The sequence below is a fragment of the Kogia breviceps genome, chromosome 3, assembly GCF_026419965.1.
Source record: "Kogia breviceps isolate mKogBre1 chromosome 3, mKogBre1 haplotype 1, whole genome shotgun sequence".
Lineage (NCBI taxonomy): Eukaryota > Metazoa > Chordata > Mammalia > Artiodactyla > Physeteridae > Kogia > Kogia breviceps.
Genome location: NC_081312.1, coordinates 1,725,167 through 1,745,614, shown reverse-complemented (window position 1 = coordinate 1,745,614; position 20,448 = coordinate 1,725,167). Strand labels below are relative to the sequence as shown.

The window sequence follows — 20,448 nt, the reverse complement described above, 5'->3', positions numbered from 1 at the left end:
CATGTCATTCATTATATAAAGGAACTATGGAAGGATTTACTGTTATTGGAAAACAGATGCCCTCTAAATCATACCATATTTTGTCTTCAAGTGTTTCATTTCTCTGTCCGTTCACGGAGACATTCCCGCCCTGCTCCAAGGTGGGGACGTCACCCTTCGGACACTCACAGTCTCACCTAGTGGGTGCTGACTACATGGAACCCGAAATTTGCAATAAGCTGTCTTACGGCTTGAGACGACTATAGCATGAGTGAGAGATTTTGGCTATTTTATTCCTTTGTTTGAATCTTAAAGATGATATTGAAGGTTGTTCAACAAGTCCGGACCTTTCTTTTTCTTTTCTTTTTTTTTTTTTGTTTTTTGGCCGTGCCATGGGGCATGTGGGATCTCAGGTACCTGACCAGGGATTGAACCCATGCCCCCTGCATAGGAAACATGGAGTCTTAACCACTGGACTGCCAGGGAAGTCCCCAGAATCTGGACCTTTCTTTCTTTCTTTCTTTTTTTTTTTATAAATTTATTTATTTTTGGCTGCGTTGGGTCTTCGTTGCTACGCGCGGGCTTCCTCTAGTTGCGGCGAGCGGGGGCTGCTCTTCGTTGTGGTGCACGGGCTGCTCATTGCAGTGGCTTCTCTTGTTGCGGAGCATGGGCTCTAGGCGCACAGGCTTCAGTAGTTGTGGCTCACGGGCTCAGTAGTTATGGCTTGCAGGCTCTAGAGCGCAGGCTCAGCAGTTGTGGCGCACGGGCTTAGTTGCTCCGCAGCATGTGGGATCTTCTTGGACCAGGGCTCGAACCCGTGTCCCCTGCATTGGCAGGCGTATTCTTAACCACTGCGCCACGAGGGAAGCCCCCAAATTCCTTTTTTTACTACTTTTTAGAAAGAGAGTGGCTGTCAGAGACTTAGATGCAGGAGCACGGGCAGATGGGCCTTCCAGTCCCCCCTTCCGCTCCCCACCCAAACCTTTAGAGGTCCCTGGCTTTGTGCCATCCCCCAGCCTGCTGACCCTGCTGTCACTGCTGGCTGACCAGACTCAGCCCAGGCCACCCTGGACAAGCAGGTGTCTTGGGCAGGCTGTTGAACGGTCTGTCTGGAGGAGAGGCTGAGAGCTGCTTGGGGGAGGGTGCACGACAGGGGAGTTGGTGGCAGCACGGAACCTTCTAGCTTTGAGCAGTCCAGATTTCACCTTCTGGTTACCTGCTGCCTCAGTAGAACAAAAGCCCTGCAGTTCCCTAGCCTCACTGTTCCTTGGAAGGTGGTTTAGAGAACATCTGCTGTGATGGGTGTGCCCCTTGGGGGCCACTCTTACACCCCAAGTGGTTTCTCAGAGCCTGCCTTCTAACCACAAGTATCTTGTCTCAGTGAGTTCTGGTCAGCAGGACTTTGACCTCTTGTACCTCACATTAGCTGGGAAAATACAGACATTTTGTTTACCCAGTAACTGTATTAATAATGCCTGTGTAAAGTTTTTACTTTTCTGCTAAGATTTACACTTAAGAAATGTAGTAGGTAGTCAGTGGTCAGCAGATAGCTGTGTTTACCGCCTGCTTAGCATTTTGGAGCCTGGTGGATGGCGCAGACCCTTCGTAACGCTGCCACCTTCTCCAGGGCACAGCTGATGGGCTATGGATGCTGCCTCTGGCGTACATGGCTGAGTTTCTTAAGGATGTCATCCCATATTTGCTTTTTGGCAAAACTGAAACCTGTGGTGAGTCCCTGAGCCTCTGCTGTCCCACTTGGTCTGGACTGGTTCCCCTGGGCTGCTGCACAGCGGCCGTCCTGGGGCTTCTCCAGTTTCTCGGCTTAGAGTCAAGGTTTTATGGACCCCTTGTCTTCTTCCTCTTTCGTGCTTTTTTTTTTAAAGAGCTTTTTTTTTTTTTCTAATAAATTTATTTATTTTTGTCTGTGTTGGGTCTTTGTTGCTGCGTGTGGGCTTTTTCTAGTGGCAGTGAGCAGGGGCTACTCTTTGTTGTGGTGTGCTGGCTTCTCATTGCAGTGGCTTCTCTTGTTGTGGAGCACAGGCTTGAGGCGTGTGGACTTCAGTAGTTGTGGCTCGCGGGCTCAGTAGTTGTGGGTCGTGGGCTCCAGAGCACAGGCTCTATTGTGGCACACGGGATTAATTGCTCCGCGGAATGTGGGATATTCCCGGACCAGGGCTCGAACCTGTGTCCCTTGCATTGGCAGGCGGATTCTTAACCACTGCGCCACCAGGGAAGCCCTCTCTTTGGTGCTTTTTACTCCCTCATTTTTCTGGAGCATATCATCTAGTAGCTTATTCTGTCTTAAGTTAGCTTTCTTTCTTTTTTTTTTAGCTGTAGCTTGTTTTTTTAAAAATAAATTATTTTATTTATTTTATTTTTGGCTGCGTTGGGTGTTCATTGCTGTATGCGGGCTTTCTCTAGTTGTGGTGAGTGGGGGCTACTCTTCGTTGCGGTTCATGGGCTTCTCATTGCAGTGGCTTCTCTTGCTGTAGAGCATGGGCTCTAGGCGCACAGGCTTCAGTAGTTGTGGCATGTGGGCTCAGTAGCTGTGGCTTGTGGGCTCTAGAGTGCAGTCTCAGTAGTTGTGACGCACGGGCTTAGTTGCTCCACGGCATGTGGGATCTTCCTGGACCAGGGCTCGAACCCATGTCCCCTGCATTGGCAGGTGGATTCTTAACCACTGCACCACCAGGGAAGCCCTTAAGTTAGCTTTCTGGTGCAAAGTGTCCTTTTAGGTTAATGGCTGTAATTTAGCTTTATTGGAGAAATGTAGTTTCTCACTTGATAAAGCAGTTGAAGAGAAATTTAAAAGTTGGCATCTCTGAGCATTCTTTAAATTGTAATAATTTGAATTACACTGGAGATCAAATCGAAGTATTCAGTTAAAGTTTTGAAAATTATTAAAACAGAAGACAAGCCTGGAATTGTAAAAGTATTTCATTTCAGTTATTATTATCATCATCATTTTGTCTGTTTTAATGGTTTCTTTTACTCTGTAGGTAGTCCTGAGGTCAGCCACCATCAGCTGTAAAGAGTTTGCAGATTACTTTGCTGTTTCTGTTCAGAACAAGATGAGCCCTGCTTACATTTTTGAAGTGGAAGGAAAGCCCTATTCCGTTGAGGAGTATTATCTTAATGATTTGGAGCACATTTCATCATAGCAGGGTATGTTGGGATGCATTGTTTCTTTTGCAGTGAATGTACTTTTGATCAAACCTGTATTTATTAGCTACAATTGCAAGGCTCTTTTGGAGCTTAAAATTGGAGCAGAGAGATGGTGTGGAATGGGACTGGAGAAGAATAAGAGGAAGGACACTCCGGGGTTTGCTGTCATAAACTGTGGGCACAAGCAGCGCCCACACTGTGTCCCGGTGAAAATTATTCAGACTGGCTTATGCCCTATGGATGCTGAAGAATAGAGAGCCCGCTTTTGGTCGGCTACAGAGCTGTGCTCTCAGCTGAGCGTGGAAGGTAATTTTATTCCTGTTAGATTTTCTGACGTAAGTTGTATTGCTCTAAACTGAAGGAGGGTTGCATTGTGGGAACAGTGTGTGATAGTATATTCTTATGAAAAAAGTTGCAGTTGATTTCACGTGGGTAATTTATAGGATTTGAAGATCGAAGAGTATATGCAGGTATAAAATATCTCCTCCTACTCCTGTCCTTTGTCTGCCCAGTTACCCCACTAAATTATTGTCATTAATTTCTCTGGATCTTTCCATATTTACAAGCAAATATGGATGTATTATTTCTCTGTTTTACAGAATGATAGCATTCTATGTGCATCTTGGTTTTTTTTTCACTTACCTTTTCACATTTTTTACATGTCATATAGTTTCTTCATTCCCTTTTTAGAGCTACATAACATTCTTTTATGTGAATATAAATATAAAGATTATTCTTTTTTTAAATTGAAGTATGGTTGATTTACAATGTTGTGTTAGTTTCTGGTGTACAGCAAAATGATTCGGTTGTATATATATATATATATATATTGTGTGTGTATATATTCTTTTTCATATTCTTTTCCATTATGGTTTATTACAGGGTATTGAATATAGTTCCCTGTGCTATACAGTAGGACCTTAACTGTTTATGTATTTTATATGTAGTAGTTGGTATCTGCTAATCCCAAACTCCTAATTTATCTCTCCCCCACCCCTTTTCCCCCTTGGTAACCAGAAGTTTGTTTTCTATGTCTCTGAGTCTTTTTGCAAATAAGTTTATTTGTATCATATTTTAGATTCCACATGTAAGAGATATCGTATGGTATTTGTCTTTCTCTGTCTGACTTACTTCACTTAGTGTGATAATCTCTAGGTCCATCCATGTTGCTGCAAATGGCATTATTTCATCCTTTTCTAAGGCTGAGTAGTATTCCGTTGTATATATGTACCGTGTCTTTATCCGTTCATCTGTCCACGGACACTGAGGTTGCTTGCTGCTATGAACGTTGGGGTGCATGTAGTAAAGATTATTCTTTATTTAACTAATCTCCAGTGTTTCTTATCTTTTCTTATTAAAAACAGTGCTGAAGAGAACATCTTTGTGCATGTGAAGGTATATCTTGATATTTTGGGCCAGGTAATTCTGTATGGTGGGGGCTGTCCTGTGCATTGTAGGATGCTTGATATTTAATAGCTCTGCTGGCCTTGACCCACCCCCACCCCCCTGTGACAACCAAAAATGTTTCTGTACATCCCTGGGATGGGAGTAAAACACCTCTTTCGAGGACCCTGTGTAGGTTGTGCCTTCCTGGAAGTGGGTCAGAGGATGTGTGCATTGGGAATTTTGATGGACGTTGACAGATTGCTCTGTATAAGAGTTTGGCTTTTATTAAAAACATCTGTAGGGACTTCCCTGGCAGTTCAGTGGTTAAGGCTCTGGGCTCCCAGTGTAGGGGACATAGGTTTGATCCCTGGTTGGGGAACTAAGATCCCGCATGCCGTGCAGCTCGGCCAAAAGAAAAAAAGAAATCTGTAATGTTAATGTAAAGTCTCTCCTACAATGAGTTGGCTGACTAGGGTTCACCTCATTAGAAGATGTATTTTGTCAAATCTAATTATGTCAGAGGGAGGCCAGTGATGGCCATTAGAATGTAGCACTTTTTTTTCTCCCAGCTTTTAATTTTTTTTAAAAAATTAATTAATTTATTTTTGGCTGCATTGGGTCTTTGTTGCTGCGCGTGGGCTTTAGTTGCGGCGAGCGGGGCTACTCTCCATTGCGGTGCGTGGGCTTCTCACTGTTGTGGCCTCTCTTGTTGCGGAGCACAGGCTCCAGACGCGCAGGCCCAGCGGCCATGGCTCACGGGCCCAGCCACTCCGTGGCATGTGGGATCTTCTGGGACCGGGGCACAAACCCACGTCCCCTGCATCGGCAGGAAGACTCGTAGCCACTGTGCCACCAGGGAAGCCCGATAGTGAGTTTTAATGGGATAAAGTAGTCAAGAGGCTTGGGGTCCCTTGGGTGATCCTGGGGCTTTGGACAGTGTCTCACGTCCTGGGGCCTCTGTATTTTCGTATGTAAAAGAAGGAAAATTATACTCGATGACCTAGATGTAAGAACCTTTCAGGGTCAGAAGCCATAATATGAGGATTCTGGAAAAACAGTGGCTACTTAGCCTTGATTAATATTTGTGCACTTCACATTTTAACAGGACCAAGACCTGGGCGGGCACCCCATTTGTGTCAGAGCGGAGCAGTGTGTTGGTGTTTTTGCCAGGTGAGTGTCATTCTTTCGTGATCTAGAATCTGCGCTGGATGGAGACTAGTTTGTGTCTCACACATATTGTAAAATATGGTATTTGTAGTGCGGGTTTATTCTTTTTAGACTCTGGGAATGTGAATAAATGTGATTTTCAGTTTGACTTCTTACTATAACCTTTGTGTTGCTAAAAACGTTGATAACGAACAGTTTAACTTTTTGAGGGCAGTCTGACCCCCTTCAGAAAAAATTGTCTATGTTAAATTTGCTATTTCATATATATGGTTATAAATGTGAAGTAATTGTCATCAATCTTTATTTAAAGCTTATTTAATAATAATATCATTATTGTAGTACCATGAAAATCATCAGGGTAGCCCTTGAGTTCCTTTTTCTTCAGTATTTGACAAAATAACCTCTTAAGATACTTAAAGATTAATTTTTGTTAAATTGTACATTTTCAAAATGATGATTTTGATTTTTTAATCAAGTGGTATAGCTTGATGAAACCTTATGACAATAATTCATGTATTTTTTGTTGTTGGAAGGTAATAATATGTAGAACATATGAGTATTTGTGCTAATTGTGGTGGAGAACAAAAAGCATGAATAAAAGTAACATTTTACTTTGGAATGCAACATGAGAGTTTAAAACTTTGATCATGTTTTGCTTAGGTTGATACAGATTAGTTTTATATCCAGAAAACAAGCATTAGCTGACAGTGGTATGGAGTTGCATTTGTCCCAATAAATATTTGTCAGTGATTGCTGTGTGCATAATATTGTATCAAGGAAGAAATGACCAAAGGAGAGTCAGGGCAGTACTATCTTAAGAACACCTGATATGAAATAAATGCTTTCTAACTGCTAAACATTGCCTGAATAAAATATGTATAAATGATATTTTACAGTTTAGTTTGTTGTTTGTCTTTTATGTGTTTATGTGAGTTCATTTGACAATAATTTTATTTCATTAATTGATCTTTTGGGAATGGTTCTGTGTTAGTTTTTTTAGGGCTTCTGTAACAAAGTGCTATAAACCGGAAGGCTTAGAACAAGAGAAATTTATTCTTTCACTCTGCTGGAGACTAGAAGTTCAAATTCAAGGTGTCAGCAGGGCCCTGCTCCCTCTGAGGCTCTGGGTAGAATCCTTCCTTGACTTCCCAGCTTCTCTTGGCCATCAGTCTTTGGCCCTCCTTGGCTTGTGGCCGCAATACTTCTATCTCTGCCTTGATCGTTACATGGCGTTTTCTGTGCGGGTGTCTCCTTAAGACGACACCAGTCCTGTTGGAATAAAGGCCTATTTTTCTCCACTCTGACCTCATCTTAACTAATTATATCTGCAGTCATGCTTTATTTACAAATATGAACCTTACGAAAAAAATTTAACACATCTCTGTGACCAAGACTTTTTAAATATTATTTTTTGGTTGTAAAATTTTGCGTAATCAAAGTAGGACATTTGGAAAACCAGTGTGGGGAAGAGAGGAATGTAAAATTACTCATCTCATGTGGCCAGCCCTCACAGGCAGTCACTGCTGTGGAAAGGAAAACTTAGAAAGAATATGGTTTTTCTCATATTTTTGAGTTACTGGTAGTCAGTGTCCTTATGCATTTTTCACTCGTAATTCTGATATTTTTAGGTGAAGAGGATAAAAAAGTCAGATAAAATGAATTGGTAGAGCCATATTTATAAAAGATGTCATCTTAATTTAAAGGTTGATTTTTAGAAATAAATACAAATTTTTTCTTCCCCTTCCACTTTTTTTCTTCCCTAGGTCTGGGTGAAATAAACTGTATGCATGAACTTCTCACAAACATGGTTCATAAAAGGTGTGTTTAAAATGATACTGCTGTATTTTTACTTGTAAAGCATTGTATTGTTTCTAGCTTAAATAATTTTAATGATCTCAGTGAGTAGTTATTCATTTTCATATATATCTACTCTTTATGGATATTTTATTTCATTTACTTCTTTCTTAGGTTACAGGTCTATCCACTCCATTCAGGTGTGACTTTGGAAGAACAGAATAACGTGTTTTTAAGTCCAGTGCCTGGGTACAGAAAGCTAGGACAGCTGCGAGACCAGTTCTGAGCACTTAGGTACATTTTTCTTAGAGACTCTGCCAATGAGAAGTGCTGACGTTCCAGCTGTTTGTACGATATGTTCTGTAGCTAAACAAGCACTTGCCTGATGAGCCAACTATGTTATTTCATTTTGTCTTTCTTTTATAAATCAGTTTGCTAAGGTTTTTTAGATTTCCTCAGCCTCAGGACATTGTTTCTAGTAGATTTCAGTGCCTCTTACCTGCAGCAGTTCTCAAACTGTGCGACTGTCCTCCGGTCCCTGGCGCTGCTCTGGAGATTTCGGTTAGAACCCACATTCTTAGTCCTGGTTTAAGAGTATTTCTTTAATGTTTTATGTGTGAATGATGGGATTGTCTTATCACAACCCTTCTAGTGCCGCTTGAGATCATCAGGGACCCCAGACATGCAGGCCGGCCCCTTTGAGTCCAGTGAGAAGGTTCTGCATCTCTAGGGGCAGCCTAGACCGTGCATGGCAGCTCAGGGCTCTTAGGAACTGCAGACCTTCCTGGGGACTTCGGCTTGGTTGTGCTCTGTGCCCCTGGGTAATTCCAAGACCCCCTGAAGCTATCATATCTGAGGGCGGGGAGAGCTGTCTTTGCCCTGTTTCTCGCCTGCTGCTTTTAGGAACCTTCTGTGTTGCATGGGCCTGGTTTTCTGTACATCAGGGGCTTCCACTGGAGCCCTGGAATGATTCCACCAGGAAAAGGCTGTACCTTAACATTGAGGTGTAGGGGTTAAGAGCATGTGTGGGGAGTTGGACAGATGACATGGGTCTCTGTCCCCTGTAGGTGTGTGCCTCTGAGCACCTCACTTCTCAGACTTAATTTGACTGTTGGAAAGTAGAGTCGATAGTATTTACCTTGCAGAGCTGTTAAGAAGGTTAATTACGGTACTGTATGTCCATACTTAAATTGTGGTAGTGCTGCGGTGCCTGACGTGAAGTAGGTGTCCAATGATTGGATGCTGGTACTACAGGTAACAGCTAATATTGATGGAGCACTCGGTTCACACCTGGAGCAGCTCTAAGCATTTCACATTTATTAACTCAAGTAATAGGGAAGATATTACTGTTCTCTCCATTTTGTAGATGAGAAAACTGAGGTTAAGTGGTCCAGAGCCCTCGCTGGGGTGGGGCAGAGCGGGGGTTCAGAGCAGGCTTGGCTGCTGAGCCCGCACTGCACTGACTCCTCCTCCCCGTCCCCCGCCCCGGACCCGTGACCAGCTGTGCCTTCTGTGTAAAATAGAAAAAATGGCCAATTGCACAATTTGAGCCCAGTACCTGATGATTTCCTGTATACAGTGAGCATGTCGGGTTCTTTTTTTGATGTTTGACAGATCATTCTGTCCACCAACATTGCGGAGAGTTCTGTCACGGTTCCAGACGTCAAATACGGTGAGATCCTGCTGTTTTCCTCACCGCGTAAACCGTAGTATTTGTAGCCTGTGGGTCCCTCAGGAGTTGTTCTTCCCCGTCTGTCTCTTCCCCTGTTCTGGAGGAGAGAGTGTAGGAAAGTGGGTGCCGAAGTTCCTCCTGTCCTTCTCTGTCCCCCGCCCTCCTCTGAGCTCACGTGTCGGTTCAGCCGGGCAGCCTCTGCAGCAGCGCGGCTACCAATGCACGCAGGAGGCGGTCGGGGGCGTCCCGGGGCGCTGTGGGCGGTAGGAGAGCTTTGGGGCTGCCCCCCCCGGACACAGGGACTGGAGGGAGGAGCCCGAGTCCGCCCAGGTGCTGCAGGTCGTTGAGAAAGACGCCACGACAGCTTGGGGTGGGGCCGCTTGTAGTCCGGTCCCCCACGCGTGTGTCCTTGATGACTTGGTGAGGTTGCGTGAATTCTCGTTCTCAGTGGTAGAGGCAGGCGTGCGGGGCGAGTGAGGCGTGTTGTCTTCCGGTGGGAGAGCCGGGAAGTTAGCAGGGAGAAAACAGGTGCGATTTCAGGTCGGGGCAGATGTTAGGGAGGGAAATAAATCAGAGACAGGGATTGCAGTTAATTGGGTAAAGGACCTTTTGGATGGGGCGATGTGGGAACACCTCTGTGAGGACACGAGAACTGAGAAGGCGTGAGCCGGGCGGGGAGCGAGCGTGGAAAGAGGCGGGACAGCGTGGGGAGCAGGTGCGAGCAGCAGCAAGGCGGCCAGCGTGGCCGGCACAGGTCAGCGGGCGCCGCGGCAGCGCTGCGTCTGTGCCGGCGGCCGTCCAGGTGCGGGGCGGGCCGAGCACGAACGCGCGAGGCTCCGTTCTCCTGACACGGGGGGGCGGGTGTTGACACGCAGGCCGTCAGTTAGACAAACAAGCACGTGCCGTCAGAGGACGCGTGGGGGCCGGCTGTGGGGGAGGGGCGCGGCACCGGGGGGCGGCTTGGCCCCCATCCTGGGGAGGAGGCCGATGTGGGCGGAGGGGTGCTGCCGAGGGGGCGCGGGGTCCTCTGATGGCCTCTGCGTTCCCCGCGAGCCAGAGGCCGGGCCCCAGCTGAAAGCGAGCAGGACAGGAAGTGCCGGAGGTGTGAGGAGGCAGGGTGGACGGGGCAGCCCGAGCCCCGAGGGCCGCTGGCGACCGCTGGCGACCGGGAGCTCAAAGGGCGCCGTCAGCCAGCCTGCAGCCCGTCTTGTTTCTCTTCTTCCCTCTTCCGCCACTTGGGCTGCGCAGTGTAGGTGCAGAGCTGTGATCGGCAGGCCTGGGGTCGAGTCCGCTGAGCAGAGCAGGGTGACAGGAGGCCAGGGGTCAAGGCAGATGAGTGGAGCGGTCACAGTGGGGGCTGGGAGCGTGTGGCTCGGTCAGGAGGGAAGGAAGGTCATTAGGCGGAGGGGCGGGGACAGTTAGCAGCAGGCCCCGACATGCACAGGTTGCAGGTCCATTTGCAGGGATTAAGGACTGCTGGGCCAGGGTTACAGGCTGGGGGGAGGAAGCGGTCTGGCGCTTGGGAAAGATGCTTGAGACGGAGGGGGGGCCAGGTAGAGCGGTGGGGAGGAGATGCTGAGACCGGTGGAAGATGGGGTCTCGAAACCGAGGCCTCGGTGCTGCCAGCGCCGTTTCTATGGGAGTTGAGACCCCCAGACACTAAGGTGGAAGGAGCGTCCCAGAGCCCTGGGGAGCCAGCAAGGAGGGGTGGCTGTGGCGCTGCAGTCAATGAGCAGGAGGTTCTTGAGGAGGGAAGTGGCGCTGGGGGGCGGGCCGAGCCCGCGGCAGGCGGGGACAGGAGCCGGCACCGCCCCGCCAGCTCTCCTGTTCTCCTCCGAGGGACCGGGAGGGCCTGTCCTGAGAAGAGCTGCAGGGGCTCCTGTCCCCGGCTTTTACAGGTGAGGACACTGCCGCACAGAGATACTGAGCAGCTGTCCCCCGCCCCGCCACCGCACACACGGGATCGGGACCTGGCAGTCCCCCACTTTAGCTGTGTTTCTGCGCAGCCCCGTGAGGCCGGCCCGTCTCTGCAGCCCGCGTAGGCTCGTACTGTGACGTGTGGGCTCTTACAGGGCGTATGTTCTTTCTGCCCAGACTCCCAGGAATTAGAAGAAAGAATGTGAGCCCAGCCTCCCTGTCCTAGGCAGTCAGGAATGGCTGGTGCATTTCCAGAGGCTTCTGTGTGTACACTAATTCTAAAGGCTGTGTGTTTCGTAAATTGTCTTATCGCTATGCATTGTGACTGTTACAACTATTTCTCGCTAGCCTGGTATTTAGTTACCTTTTTTAAATGACAGTTATAGATTTTTGTTTGACTAGAACTCTGGTTTGTGATGAAGATACGAATTACCAGGGCCTGCGATTGAGTTGGGCCTCTAAAACCAGTTGTGATCAGAGAAAAGGTAAGGCATTTGCGTTCCAGCACAATGATAGGAGTTGATGGCGCATTCGGGTGTCTTCTAGAATTTTTTGCTTTTTGTACGTTTAGTCTTATTCAGAGATTTCCTTTATTGGAACCGGTTTTAAGTTCTAAGCAACAGCATCTCATACTGTCGGACTCTCTGTTCAAATCCATGGTCCTCCTCGTGTCCACTGAAGCAGGTAGGAGCCTTTGCACATACTGGATGAGCGGCCCCGTCATCTTTCGCAGGGACTAGTTACGGAAGCCGTGGGGGTCACTTGTTAGCGGCTGCTAGTCCTTCCTCTGACTTCTCTCCAAGTTTTGATCCTCTGGGGTGATTTTTTCCTGAGCTGAGCTGGCTCCACGGAGGGGTCAGCCTTTCCTGCGAGTGCACATGGTGTATTGCTGGGGAGACGAGGGTGTGGAGTCGTTTGTCGGGGCCTGGGTGTCAGGGGGTGGGGGGGGCTTTGGCCACGTGACTGTGCAGTTGCCTGCGGGAAGTGGCTCCAGGGAACAGCCTTCGGACTGAGATGCAGCTTGTGCTTTACGAGAGAGCCTTCGGGGAGGACAGCTGAAGGACTGCTCCAAGAATACCTGTTGGGTTGGGTCATAAAGCTACCACATCAAAAAACAGAACAGAGGCCACATTTCCTGAGTGCTCGCCACAGGCCAGGCACGAGTCTAAGTATTTTCCGTGTACTTACGCGTTTACCCCTCACCCCCCCAGTGAGGGCGCGCGCTGTTAACACCCCGACTTCTCAGTGGTGCAGCCGACACACAGGAGGAGTAGCCTGCTCGGGTTACCCTGGGAAGCGCTGGGACCGAGACTAGGACCCAGGTGTACGGCTGCAGCCCGCAACTGTAACCATGTTGTTGTGTTACCTCTCTTGAAATGACTTGTCTGGAGAGGGGTTAAGAGAGAATGATTGAGGGACTTGCCTGGGGGGGCAGTGGTTAAGAATCTGCCTGCCAGTGCAAGGGACGTGGGTTTGAACCCTGATGCCACGGGCCGCGGAGCAACTAAACTCATGTGCCATGCCACAACTACTGAGCCCGCGCCCCTCAACAAGAGAAGCCACTGCAATGAGAAGCCCACGCACCGCAGTGAAGGGTAGCCCCCGCTCGCCGCAACTAAAGCCCACGCGCAGCAATGAAGACCCGACACAGCCCGAAATAAATTTAATTAATTAATTAATTTTAAAAAAAGAGAGAATGATTAAGGAGTCACTGAAGTACTGTCATAGAGAGCTTCTCATCACCTTGGAAAAACCTTATGTATTGTTATAATCATCTCAAACTCCCCCCGCCCCCCCCCCCGCCAAAAAAAATCCAGAACATAAAACTACGCTTAGAAGAAGTGACTAGAAATACTGTTGGCCACAAAGTTCGTTTGGTTTTTGCCATAAGGTGTAATGGAAAAAAGCCAACCCGATAGATATACAAAAATGTTTAAAGTGATTATTTTTGGGTCAGTCTTGAGATTATAGGAATTGTATCCTTTGTCTTTTTGTATGTTCAAAATTTCTACAATTAGAAAATTTTTCCCATACAGGAAGTTGCAAAACTAGTACATAGAGTCCCTTGAACCCTAGCCCCAGCATCTCAGCTTGTTAGTGGTGACACCTCCTACCTCGGTGCAGCGTCAGCCCAAGCAGCTGGTGTCAGCACAGGGCTGGACGGCAGGCCCTCGTCAGTTGCCCACGTCCACACCATGCAGGCTTCTCTCCAGTTGATCCCATGTGTGGCCACCGCCACGGTCAGAACACAGAACTGTTCCAGCTGCCTTGAAGGAGCTGCCTAGTGCTGCATCTTTAGTCACACTGTCCCCTGCCACTCTCTGCCGACCTCAAACCCCTTCTTCATAGCCGTAGCTGCGGCCTTTCAAGGACGGTATTTAGGTGGAATCATACCACACGTAACCTTTTAAGATTGGCTTTTTTCACTCGCTGTAGTGTCCTTAAGCTCCATCCAAGTTGCTGCATGTGTCGAAAGTTTCCTTTTTAGTGCTGAGTGATATTCCACTGTAGTTTGAAAATTAGTAAAGGGAAACCTCACTAAAATGGAGGGGGAGGTCAGAAGGGGGCGCTCTTGTGCATTACCACCTGAAGTACCGCTGGAGCTCAGTTACGGGAGGAATGTCAACTTTAGATGCCAACGAGAACCAGCAACAGGAAAGGAGCATCAGTTATAGGCCTCAACAGGAAAACCTGTGCCTTGCGTCTCCCACAAGAAATCACCTGCCCCAGCAGCTTGGCCAATGAGAAACCGTCCCCACCCTGAACTCTCGCTTTTCTCCAGTGGGCTTGTGTTCAAGACAAGCCCTCCCAGCTTCCTCCTTTTTCTCTATAAAATAATGTTCCTCTTCTTTATATGGGACTTGCCTGTGGTTTTTGCCATAGCTTGCTTGTCCCAAATTGCAATTCTCTGCTATTTCTGAATAAACCCATTTTGCTGGTAAACTTACTGTTTTTATTTATTTATTTATTTATTTAGAATATTTATTTATTTATTTATTTGGCTGCACCAGGTCTTAGTTGTGGTACTCGGCATCTTTTAGTTGCGGCACTTGGGGTCTTTTAGTTGTGGCATGCAGGATCTAGTTCCCTGACCAGGGATCGAACCCAGGCCCCCTGCTTTGGGAGCATGGAGTCTTAACCACTGGACCACCAGGGGAGTCCCAATTACTATTTTATTTTTAAGGTCAACAGTACCATTCACCTGTTGAGCTGTTTCTAGTTCTTGGCGATTACAAATAAAGCCACTGTGAATATTGATGTACAAGTTTTTGTGTGGACATAAAATTTCATTTCTCTGGGATAAAAGCCCAGGAGTACAATTACTGGGTGGTATGGTAAGTATATGTTTACTTTTATAAGAAACTGCCCCAAACTATCTCTTTGGTGGCTGTACCATTTTACAGTTCTACCAGCAATGTGTGAGATCTGTTTTTTTTCACATCCTTGCCAGCATTTGGTACACCACTGTTTTTTATTTTAGCCATTCTAAAAGGTACATAATAATATCTCATTGCAATTCTAATCTGCATTTCCTTAATGCTGATGAGGTAAAATATCTTTTCTTATGCTTATTTGTCTTCTGTATCTCTTCGGTGAAATGTCTGTTCAAGTCTTTGGCCCATTTTCTAACTGGATTGTTTGTATTTTTATTGTTGAGTTTTGGGAGTTCTTTATATTATATGTACTAGATATAGTCCTTTATTAGATAGGTGGTTTCCAAATATTTCACCCAGTTTATATTTTGTCTTTTAATCCTCTTAACAGGGTATTTCACAGAGAAGAAGTTTTAAGTTTTGGTGTGGTCTAATTCATCAGTTTCTCATTTTATAGATCATGCCTCTGGTGTCATGTGTAAAACTCTTCACCTAGCCCTAGGTTGCAAAGGTTTTTCTCCTGTGTTTTCTTCTAGACATTTCATAGGTAAGTTTTGCATTTGTATCTGTGATCCATTTGAATTAACTTTTGTAGATGGTGTGAGGTTTGCTTGTGGTGCCCAGTTCTTCCTGCACCGCTGTTCTCCTCCCACTGAAGGCTTCTGGACCTTTGTGAGACATCGCGTGGGTGTACTTGTCTGGGGCTCTTTCTGATTCTTCATTACGTTCTGTTATCTGTGTGTTTTTCTCTCCACCAACGCCACACTGTCTTGATCGCCGTATAGTAAGACTTCTCACGAAACACATGGAGTCCTCCCACTTTATTCTTCATTTTCAGAATCGTTTTAGCTATTCTACTCTGCCTTTCCATATAGACTTTAGAATAATCTTGTCTATCTTCACACACAGAAAAGCCTCCTGTGATTTTGCTAGGAATTGTGTCAACCTGTACATCAGTTTGTGGAGAATTGATATATTTGCTATGATGAAGCTGCGTATCCCTGAACATAGTGTCTCCCTTTATTTAGGTCGTCTTTGGTTTGTTTAATCATACAGATTAATTTGTTGATTTGTTTCACCATACAGATCCCTGTATATGTTTTGCTAGATTTACATTTAAGTATTCAGTTTAATTTGGAGGGATTATAATGATTGTGATGGCGTTTTTAATTCCAGTTTTCACATGTTCATTTCTAGTGTATAGAAATGTGATTGATTTTTGTGTGTTGGTATTGTGCCCTGTAACTTGCTGATTTCACCGATTAGTTCTAGGAGTTGATTTTGGTTTTGTCATTACCTTGGGATTTTCCATTTAGACAGTCCTGTCATTTGAAGATATGGTGGGTAGATGGTGGCGGAGGCAGCAGTCTGGACTCTGCACTCAGTCTCCTGTGGCAGGACAGGTGGGTGGGGGCAGAAGGGGGCAGGGGTCCAGGTTCCACAGGTGGGGAAGGAAAGCTCCTCCCTGGGCTGCCTCGTTTTTTAAAAGCTGAGTATTTGTGAAGGATCCCCCCTCTCCACCTGTCTCCTCTCTCTCAGATTTTATTATGTTTGGGGATAAAGGAGTTTCCATTGCACAAGCAATACCATCACAAGAGAACAGTCGTTTATAGGATGGTCTCCGTGGTCCAGGCCTGGTTTTGAGCTGTTTGCATGTGATCACTCATTTCATATGAAGCCATTGTCTTGAGTGACACCTTTGCAGAGGTGTTGGGATGGGTAACAACCAGCCGTTTCACTGGGGCTTCTCTCGCCAACTTGATTACTTTCGTTTGGTGACCTTTGTATTTTTACCAGTTTTTATGAACTATGCATTTGCAGGAGATGTGTGGTATTTAAAACGTTTTGATTGCCATAGTATTTTGGGGCCAAGGTGGTTCTCTTTAGAAATATGCATTGGATTTTCCACTGTACATCACTGAGTAGGAGTCAGCACTTAATCTGTATATAGAAGATCACGTCTAACACTTATCTGAAGTTTTTACCAGACTGGTTTGGTAGAAGATAACGGAAGTTTTTCTTAATATTTAATGGTTATTCTTAAATATATCTTTATGCTAGTGTTAAAGTAATTAATGCCAGAGTTTGAATGTTTCTCCTTTGCAGGCCGTGCTGGACGAGTGTCTAAAGGATACTGTTACAGACTCATATACCAGGATTTCCGGGACAGCTCCATCCCCGACCATGTCGTTCCTGAGACGTTGGTAATAAACTTTGGTCATCTTTATGACATAGTTTGTTTCTTTGTAGACAGTTTTGCTGAATAGATTTTAAATTTCTTCCAGCTTAGGGGCTTCCCTGGTGGCGCAGTGGTTGGGGGTCCGCCTGCCGATGCAGGGGGCACGGATTTGTGCCCCGGTCCGGGAGGATCCCATGTGCCGCGGAGCGGCTGGGCCCGTGGGCCATGGCCGGTGGGCCTGCGCGTCCAGAGCCTGTGCTCCGTGACGGGAGGGGCCACAGCAGTGAGAGGCCCGCGTACCACAAAAAACAAAACAAAACAAAACAAAAACAACAAATCATGCCTCACAGGAGATTTTAGGTCCATAGTGTTCATACTGTGTTTGGGCACCAGGAAGAAGTCTGGCCTCACCCAGTTTAGCTTTTCCATGTCATTGAGTTGATGACCCAGACCCACTTCTAACCTCTGGAGTAGTGTTTCTAAAGGCTGCTGAGTGTGGTTCTGCTTCTGGAGAGAGCCTTGTGTTTTGGCTTTTAAGAAAGTAAAAATGCTCTTAATAGTATTATGTGGCTCTTCCCTTGCACTGAAAAATTATTTTAACTTTCGAGGCCATGATCAAATTAGCTTGTTGGATGGAACCTTCTAGGCATTGTGTAGAGGGAAGTGTGTCCTAGAAAGGTGGCCAGTGCTTCTGATGTAGGGGCTCAGAGGAGGAGTACCTCTTGGATGTGTCAGTGTGTTGGCTGACGCATACAGAATTGGGTCCTAGGTGGATCCTGTAAACTGGAGGATGCTGGGAAATGGAGTGTTTCTCTGGATGTAAAATCACTTGAAGTTTAGGAGAGAGTCTTCCATGGGTGTATATTTCATTTGGTATATTTTTATTGAAGAAGGGGCTCTTCACAGCATGCTTTTAGAAGTGAATATTGGATGCAAGCCTGCTGCTCTAAATCTAAGTGTCTTAATTGTAATTTTATCTAAACATTTGGGAAAGGGCCTGACCCGTAGAAGTAAGTATGTCAGGGAAAATGTAGAAAAAGTTGGCTAACCCCCGGGGCTCTGTGTGTACAATCATTTGTATCCTCATTCAACTCACCGCTGTTTTCTAAACCTCATTCTGAGAAGTACTCAGGTTCCTTGGAGGAAAGACCATGTATAAGTGTTTCGGTTATGGGGAAGTAACCAGAATTGTGACTTTCTGTTTGATTGGTTTAAAGGTCCAGTGTTTTTTTGTTTTTGTTTTTTTAACATTAAACTCATCTTTTATATTGTAGATGATATTCTGGGATGAGATTGGTCTATTGGTGAGATAAAGTGATAAAATAATGCTGTTACTTCATGAAAATAAGTTTCTCTTCCAGGTTGTATTGGCAGGTGCTTTTTATCCAAATTACTTTACTTGTGGGCACCCTGACGAAAAGATGGCAGTGAGGGAGATGGCGGGCAAAGACGCAAAGACAACCGTTGTGGTAGGTGGCGAGACAGGCCGCCTTCTCTGGGGTGGAGACCGCGCGCTCAGTTTTCAGGTGAGCTTCTTTCCAATGTGGTGAACATGAACACTTTATTTCCCCACTTGTCTCTATTTTTTTTATAAGTACTAAGTGGATTTTTTTCCCCTAAAGTGAATTTCATGGCTTGTCTGACCGTTTCACATGCATCCACTAGTTCCTCAGTCTCGCTTCCTGTTTTGCAGACCTGGCCTTAAAAAAGAAAGCCTTGCAGAGTTAAGTTTTCATGGCTAACCTTGACTGCTCATGTCCCATTTTGAAGGATTTAAGATACTTCTCCATAAATTTAAGAACATTTAGTAAATTGACAGCTTCATTTTACACAAAGAGTTATTTGGTTGGCACCTTTGTACTGTGATTTAAACTCTGATCCCTATTCATGCTTAATAGAATCACCTAGAGCGTGTTTGTTTATTTTGAAATTCAGATTTGAGGCCCCGTGGCACAGAATCTGAACTAGGAAGTGTGGCCTGGAAATTAGTGTTTAACGTGAGCTTTGGGCAAATCTTATGGTCAGTCCCAGGCACTGACTGTCAGATCAACATTTGTGGACCCTTTGTTTAAACCTGAGCACAGGATCACTTCAGGGCAGGCAACTGGAATAAAGCGTTTGGGAATCGGGCTTTTAGCGGACCCTGGGTTCCATTACCGGCCTGTATCTAATAAACAGGGGGGTGTAGAGCACTTGGCAGAGCTCCCGGCCCAAAGTAAACATGCCATCATTGCCAGCTCTTGCTCCTCCTTTTGGTTCCATCACACTGTTACTGAAGAAGTAAGAGCGCACAGAGAGAGGGTCTCTGCAGAGCACTGGACAGGAGCTGGCGCCCACAGTGGGGACGGACGAGAGGCAGCTGAGATGCAGTTTGAACCTGGGGACGGGTCTTACCCGAAGGGGCGGTCGTTAGCTCCTCACTGACCGGCGTGGGGGAGCGAGCCCTTCTCGTTGGCTTCCTCTCACGCCTCGGTGGCGCTCCCTCCTGACCTGTGCACCGGGGGAGGGACCCCACAGCACATCTCCCCAGACGTAGGCTGTGCTCGCCTCCTTCAGCCACCAGGCAGCCTGTTCACCTTGCACTCTGGGGGCCAAGGAGTTACCTGCTGTGTGCGTTATAAAAACGAAGTGTGGCTAGTGTTTACGTAGCGCTTACCGTCTGAGAGGGCCTTTGTCGGGTGCTGTTTACTCCTTCTTGCCTGAGCTTCACATTAACTCTCTGAGTCGAGGACTCATTGTCCCCCTCAATTAGTGATGTGGCTGTTGGGCCCTAGGGTGGCTCCATGACTTTTTGCCTGCAGAACCCTGACAAGCCAGGACCTGAGCTCAGACCTGAGCCCCCAGCCCTTGCTTTTCAGCTACCCACTGCCTCTCATGGAGCTGTGCTGGGCCCTGGGGTAAGCAGGCCACGGGGCAGGGGACTCCCAGTGTCCGGCCGGACCTCGGAACACAGATCGCCCTGATGGGAGGGAGAAGGCGCTGGGACAGGGAGGGGTTGCTGCAGCTCCCCTCCTGTTAGTGCTGCCTGTGGGGCGAGGACGTGCCCCCTCCCCCACCGAGTGGTGCATTTCCCTTGAACGTTTAAGTTCCCGCTGTTGCCTGTATAGAAATACTGTGTTTGAAAAAGATGTATTTAGTCAGCTTGGTTATTTTAAGGTCAAAATGAAAAATAAGTCTTAACTTTTCTGTGTCAGACTTTTGGACTCTTTTAACAGGGGAAGAATTAGCTTTTGTTTAACATGTATTATTAAAACTTAATTATAATTTAGAAGTCATTAGTCCTGAAATACCCTGCTGTCGGGTCTACTCTTGTGCTTACAGACAGCGTGCTCTGTTCTTGTGAACATTATGACTGTGAGCTCTGTGTTTGCTCCTGTTAATGCAGTGTGGTGTTTTACAGCTGAAGCACGTTCCTCCCTATGGATTTCTCTACTATAAACAACTGCAGTCTCTCTTCAGACAGTGCGGCCAAGTCAGATCCATCGTGTTTGATGGTGCAAAGTAAGTAGTGTATTTTTGTAATCCACAGCAATTACGAAAGAACCACGAGATTTTATGTTTACAGGGGCTGATTCTTTCAACTTGGGGGCGTGTGGAAGTGGGTCGTCAGAAGGGCTGCTGAGGACAGCTCTTGAAGCGTAGCTGTGGTTTATCTTGTTGTCAGGAGCAATTTATCTTCTCTTTCAACCACGTTCCTCCTAAAGGACGTGTTTGATGCTGCGAGGTTTCAGTAGCGTGATGAGGTACAGGGCTGGTGCTCTGCAAGTGCCCTGTACTTGGGCACGTCCATCCGAGATTTCACAGTCAGTCGCCGG

At 46.5% G+C, this 20,448-nt stretch overlaps 1 protein-coding gene across 1 annotated transcript in view; it reads left to right on the top strand.

Moving 5' to 3' along the window:
* TDRD9 (tudor domain containing 9) overlaps nt 1-20,448 on the top strand; it is a 64,838-nt gene that overhangs the window by 36,637 nt on the left and 7,753 nt on the right. Inside the window, 10 exon segments of the mRNA XM_067027593.1 lie at nt 2,979-3,139; nt 4,509-4,571; nt 5,636-5,700; nt 7,461-7,515; nt 7,666-7,748; nt 9,104-9,163; nt 11,461-11,565; nt 16,561-16,658; nt 17,995-18,159; nt 20,034-20,134. Of these exon segments, the coding sequence (XP_066883694.1) occupies nt 2,979-3,139; nt 4,509-4,571; nt 5,636-5,700; nt 7,461-7,515; nt 7,666-7,748; nt 9,104-9,163; nt 11,461-11,565; nt 16,561-16,658; nt 17,995-18,159; nt 20,034-20,134 (956 nt within the window).